At 46.0% G+C, this 6,279-nt stretch overlaps 1 protein-coding gene across 3 annotated transcripts in view; it reads left to right on the top strand.

Annotated features, from left to right (window-relative positions):
* Positions 1–2,505: 2,505 nt before the first annotated feature.
* Cnot10 (CCR4-NOT transcription complex subunit 10) overlaps positions 2,506–6,279 on the top strand; it is a 49,422-nt gene continuing 45,648 nt past the window's right edge. For 2 of the 3 annotated variants that reach the window (XM_013346615.2, XM_005348043.2), the window contains exon 1: positions 2,506–2,793. In XM_013346615.2, the coding sequence (XP_013202069.1) occupies positions 2,772–2,793 (22 nt within the window). In that variant the 5' untranslated portion in view covers positions 2,506–2,771. Of the gene's footprint in view, positions 2,794–2,837; positions 3,136–6,279 lie in introns of those variants that run through there. The other variant, XM_013346614.2, reaches the window with a different exon arrangement.

Here is a 6,279-nt window from a genome sequence, read left to right as displayed (position 1 = left end):
AAAAACCACTTTTAACCAACTGAACAGTGTTGGCATCTTTGACAAAGTCAGTTGGTAAGCTGGGTGTGGTGGTGCGTGCCTGTATTGCTGCACACAGGCTGCAGAAAGAGGATTTTGAGTACCAGGCCAGTTGGAGCTCCATAGTGAGGTGTCCCCTATTCTCCCCTCCCCCAAAATATCAGTTGGCTTACGGGTGTGTGGGTGCTATTTAGTGCGGTGTTGGTAGAGGTGCTGTTTCTGCCTTTGCACTCATGCCCCCTTTGAGACAGTCTCATTGTTCAGGCTGGCCTGAAAGCCCTCATCTGGTGGAAAGAGCTGGTAATCTCTTCTGCATTCTGCCTGCATGCAGCGATTTAAGGCATATACCACCACACCAAGTTTTACACACTGCTGGAAATTGGACCCAGGGTTTTGTGCGTGCAAGTCAAGCCCTCTACTGACTTCAGGTACATCCTTAGGCCCAGTTGTCCCTTTTGTTAACTTCTAAAGATGCCACAGAATGAGCCTGTGTGGTGGCTCTGCTTGTAAAGACAGTTACTGCTAAGCCTGACAACAAAGGCTTAACCCTTGGAGTCCACAGGCGGAGGAGAGAACTGACAGCTGTAAATTGTCCTCCAGCTTTCACAAACAGCATGGACAAACTAAATAAAGAAACATACACAACAGAACCCAGCGTATTCAGGCTTGTTGGTGGGTCTTTGTGAGTTTGTTTGGGGAGGTCTGCAATCTTATTTTTGCTTTGTTGTTGGGGATTGAACTCCGGGAGTTTTCACATGCTGGGCCAACTACCACCCAACTGTAGTGTGTGTCTACCCAAGAACTGCTTAGGTAAGAGGTGAGGTTGTAAATGTATTTTGATTCACAGGTCACATTGAATCTCGATTATTTTCTTCGTTTTTGAAAGAGAAACACATTCTTTTTTTTTTTTTTTTTTTTTTCCAGACAGGGTTCAGTTTTTTTTTTTTTTTTTTTTTTTTTTTTTTTTGGTTTTTTTTGATTTTTTTTTTTTAAATTAAGCCAAGAGCCAGCAGGATAGATCAGAGCATAAACACTTGCCACCAAGCCTAATGGCATGAGTTTGATTCCCAAAACCTTCATGGTAGAAGGAGAGAAATGACTCCCACAAACTGTCCTTTGACCTCCATAGATATACATACTGTGGCACACCTGTACACACACACACACACACACACACACACACACGAATGAATGAATGAATCAATAAGTAAATGTGAAAAAAATTAACTAAGCAGTTCATGGTGGGATACAAGCACAGGACTCAACATGCAGCAGAAGGAAGAAGTCTAGTCTAAGGCTTGTCAGGGCTATAAACAAGACCAGACCCTGCGTCAAGAAGAAAGTAATAAAGTATTTTATTAAAATGCTTAGAGTGGTTCCTATTTTTCAAACTAGTCCTCTGCTGGTATAAATCTTGGACAAAAGACTTAGAGGTTACATGTGATGACACATACATAATATCCTAGCACATGGGTGGCCAACGCAGGAGGATTTTGAGTTTGAGGGTAACTTGGACTGAACAACAAGATTTTATCTCAGATTTTAAGAAAGATGCAGAAGAAAACTTTTGACTCTACTGATGTCTCCTTGAAGCTATTTTTAATTTTACGCTTTAAAGACATTGCTACAAAGATCATCCTTAAGCATGTGCAGAGCTAAGAGTCACTCTTTAGGATACAAACAATGAAGAGGGTTTAGCCTCATATTGTCATTAAAATTTTATTGTAAAGCATTCCAAATATATGCAAAAGCAGTGATTATCACAACTCCCATGTCCACAGTGCATTTTTGCTGTGTATTAGTTTCTTCTATGTTCTTACGCTCTTTGTGTTTTGTGGCTAAAGAATGTTAAAGCAAGTCCAAACACTTCAGTATGCAATTTGCGGGGAAAGAAATATGTGGGGCTGGCCAGGAGTACATGCCTTTAATCCTGGCCCTTCTTAGACAGAGGCAAGCAGATCTTTGAGTTCAAGGATACCCTCTTTTATAAAGAGAGTTTCAGGGCTACAGTGAGAAATATTGCAAAAGAAAAGAAGAAAGAAAGATATAGGGCCTGGGTCAGGCAGTGGTGGCACACGCCTTAAATCCCAGCTCCCGGGAGGCAAAGGCAGGAGGATCTTTATGTGTTTGAGGCCAGCCTGGTCTACACAGAGAGTTTCAGGACAGTCAGGACTGTTACACAGTGAAATCCTGTCTCAGAAAAAAAAAAATGTCTTTTATCTAGGGAGGGAATGCAACATAGGGTTGTTGTGGGAAACCAGTGAGTCAGTACAGGCCATGTCAGGCCCAGCGCTTGGCACATAAACGTCAGGTGTAATGCCTAGCATTTTGGTGAAACGCGGAACAAAAATCTCTACCTTTTCCTGTTTCACTCAGGATCTGTCCTAGCTCACTTCCGGCTTAGCACAGGCACGAGCTTCCGGGGCCGAGACCAGCCACTGTTCCCACGCCCAGCTGTCGGCGCAGCTGGCCCCGCCCCGGAAGTAGTGTGTTCCTGGGCCGCAACCGGGCGGAAGCTGTGGATGGCGGGGAAAACAGCCCTGTACAGGCTGATATGTTGGTGCTGTTGCTAGACGACCAACCGTAGCTTCGTCACTTCCTCAGCCCGTGGTCCGTCCAGGCCTTGAATCAGAAGCAAGCAGAGCCGGGTTGAGCTGAGCGTTGTTCCCAACCTTGCAGAACCAGCGGCCAGCCCGGCGGCGGGAGTCGGGGCCACGCCACCTGCAGGGAAGAACTCGAGCCGAGGCGGGAAGATGGCTGCAGACAAGCCTGCAGGTGAGGGGCCCGCGCCGCGACCCGGGGGCTGACACACTGCGCGCGGGGACGGCGGGGCCCGCGTGGGAGATTCGAGGCCACTTGTCTTCGCTCCTGTGCCCCCCGCGCCTTCCTCTTCTCAGCTGTCTCCGCTGGGAGCCCTCGGGTCCCACCTCCAGTGGCTTTCTGCTGTGACTTCTCTTGAATCCACTGCAGACCATCCTTGCCTTGTGCTCCAAGATCGTTCTGGCCCAGGAAGCTCAGCTGTGTCACCCCGCTTTCCAGATGCTTCAAGGAAAGGTCTTCCCGAGCATACACGGTTGTCTGAAGGTCCCCAGGTTCAGCCACTGAAAGTGGCCTCCGGTCAGCAACTTTCCTGTGTCCTGTGAAATCCTCTTTCTGAAAACTGTTTAAATAGACGTGGCGTTCTGCTCTGTGCCGTTGTGAGCCGCCTCTTGTGGCTGCTGGGAACTTGGTCTTAGTCCTTCTGCAAGTGCTGCTGAGCCGTCTGCCCGGCCCTAGGATTAAGTTCTTATTCTCTATGGTTTTCTGTAGTGTCTCTCTGTTATTCCACTAGGGAATATCAGCCTGTCACCTGGAAAATCTGCTCTGTTTCTTTCAAGAAAGTAATATTTGCTGCATTCAAGTTTTAGTGAAAGAAACTTAAGCGACAAGAATTTAAGGTGGTCTGCACGCTTTTTACAGTGAAATATGATCAGAAAGGGGGATGTCAGGTGACATAGGTTTTTGGTGGTTCCCATCTCCACAACTGACAAACGAACTTGTTAAAGTGAGCCCGTCCCAATTCAGGTGCAGATAAACAGAACCGCTGGAGACTCCTCTCAGTGGTCCCGGAAGAAAACAATAAAGATGTCGGGTGTTGAGCTACCAGAGTGTACTATGGAATTGGTTGATAAATTGATTAGTGATTGAGACAGGGTCACAGGCTGGCCTGGAGCTTGCTTTGTAGACCATGCTGTTCCCAAATGCACAAAGACTTACGGTCTCTGCCTCAAGAGGCCTGGGTTAAATGGGTGTGTGCCACCATGCCTGCTGCTATAGAATTTTAGATAGGTTGGTCAGGGATGGCTTCTTGTGAGATTTTGGTTTTATTGTGGTTTTGGTTTTTTATAATTATTTTTAATTGTGGGTACATGCACTTTAACACAGATACCTGCAGAGACTGTCAGAGACATTGGATTCCCCGAATCTGTAGGTACATGTGGTAGTGGGTGCTGGGAATCAAACTCAGGTCCTCTGAAAAGCAGTATGTGCTCTTAATCCCTGAGCCCCCAGGTGATTTTTTTTTTAAGTGTTTTATCTGTGAGTGTGTGTGTCATGCATGTTTTGACTTCCAAGGATCGAACTCAAATGATCAGGCTTGCACCTTCAGGCTGCAAGCATCTTTACCCTCTGAGCCCCCTGCTGAACCAACCCCTGCTGGGGTAATGTTTGAGCAGAGATCTGAATATAGTGCAGGGACGATCCATGTGTTGTAGGACGGCGGGAGGGTATGCAGTGCCTGTCCAAGTCCAGATGAGGAACCAACTTCGTCCTTGTTAATCAAAGATGTTCTGGCTGATTTAGGCCATCACGTTCATTTTCTAAAATCATCTTTCTAGATCCGTAAGACTACCCAGTTTGAGTTCTAGCTCGGTCATGCAGCGTTGCTTCCCTGGTCACTTGTTCCTTCGCAAAGGCACTGCTGCAGGTGTTGACGTGGCTGTAGCACAGCCTGCCCTGAGGACCTAACCCTGGTTTGCTAAGAGCTGTGTGACATGTCTAACTGAAGAAGAAAGATCCAGAGCAGCCTTGATGCTCTTAGAGGAGGACCCTGTTCCTGCTGAGATGTTGGATTTATATGAAGGAGATGAGGTTTGGCAAAGTTCCCACGAACCTGCTGTTTTCAGTGGCATGGTTCTGACCTTTGGGTCTCCATATTTTCTCTTTTATACTAGTCTTTTTTTTTTTTAAATAAGACTTATTTTTATTTTATTTTTGGTTTCTCGAGATGAGGTTTCTCTATATAGTCCTGGCTGTTCTGGTACTGCTTCTGTAGAGCAGGCTGACTTGGACTCACAGGGTCACAAGTGCTGGAATTAAAGGTACCTACCACCACTGCCCAGGTTAAGGCTTATTTTTAGTTATGTATATGTGTGCATGTCTTCGTGTGGGTATATGCACATTTGGAGAGATATTGGAGGATGCCAGAAGCTATTTATTTTGATGCCCTGGAGCTTGAGTTACATGCAGTTATGAGCTGCCCCATGTGGGTGCTAGGATCCAGACTCTGGTCCTCTGATGAATAGTGCACACTCTTTAAGGTTTTCTCTGTTCACATCAGCCTGCAGAAAGGGTTGTCAGTCTCTTTCCATCCATCCTGTTTGCTTCACTGATCTGTTTTATTTTTCATCTTGTAAATTTATGTATATGGTATGTGTGTATATGTGCTTTAAAATGTGAGGGGTATACATGTTCCATGGCATGTGTGGAGGTCACAGAAAAGCCTTGGGTGTCTTCATCTTCCCCTTTTTGGAAAAGATTTATTTTGAATTACATGTGTACATTTGTGTGTCTGTATGTGGTTATATACCTGTGAGTGCAGTGTCTGCAGACTTCAGAAGAGGGTGTTGGTCCCCTAGAACTAGAGTTACAAGCATTTGTGAGCCCTCTGACATGGGTACTGGGAACCAAACTCCGGAAGAACAATATGCTGCTCTTAACCACGGAGTCATCTTCTAGCTGCTCACTTTGTATTTGGGGCAAGATCTCTTTGGTTGTTTGCCACTGTGCTGTATACTCCAAGACAGTTGCCTTCCAGGTTCCCAAGAGATTCAGATGTCTTCACTGCCCATCTATCGCACTGTGGGAGTGCTCAAATTACAGATACACCATCCTGTCTGACTTTAAATGGGTTCTGAGGATTGTTTAACAGAGAAGAACAGATTTTCATTTGTTTCTGGATTATGTGGCTCCTTGGCAGTTGATGAACCAGTAGATTCTACACTAGCCTCAGGCTCAAAGTCTTCCTGCCTCAACCTCCTAAAGTGCAGGGATTACAGATGTGTGTCATCATGCCCAATTTACCTCAGTGTTGGATGCTAAATGTCCAAGATGAAATGACAGCATCCTAGCTTGTGTCTGGTGAGGCCCTATGACTGTGTTATATGATGGGTGGTGGGGTTCCTGAGTGTGTAAGAGAGATCTTGTGATAAAATAGCAAGTCAGCCAGGCGTGTTGACACAGCCTGATCCCAGCAGAAGAACTGCACACAGGTTTGAGGTCAGCCTGGGAAATGTGATAAGTTCTAGGCCTTTCTGAGTTACAGACTGGGACCCTGTCTCAACAAAACAAAACACAAAAAAGGCGAAGAGCAGATGGAGATCACGCTTGCCACCCTCCAATTTGCTTAGTATTCTAAGATGGCCTTAAACCCACAATGTTCCTGCCTCCATGCACCATGGCACCCAGCTACCCCGAGAACAGGTTTGATCAGAATGTTTTTTG

Source organism: Microtus ochrogaster, chromosome 5 (assembly GCF_000317375.1).
Source record: "Microtus ochrogaster isolate Prairie Vole_2 chromosome 5, MicOch1.0, whole genome shotgun sequence".
Lineage (NCBI taxonomy): Eukaryota > Metazoa > Chordata > Mammalia > Rodentia > Cricetidae > Microtus > Microtus ochrogaster.
The sequence above is the reverse complement of the archived record's forward strand: the minus strand, read 5'-3'. Positions and strand labels throughout refer to the sequence as shown.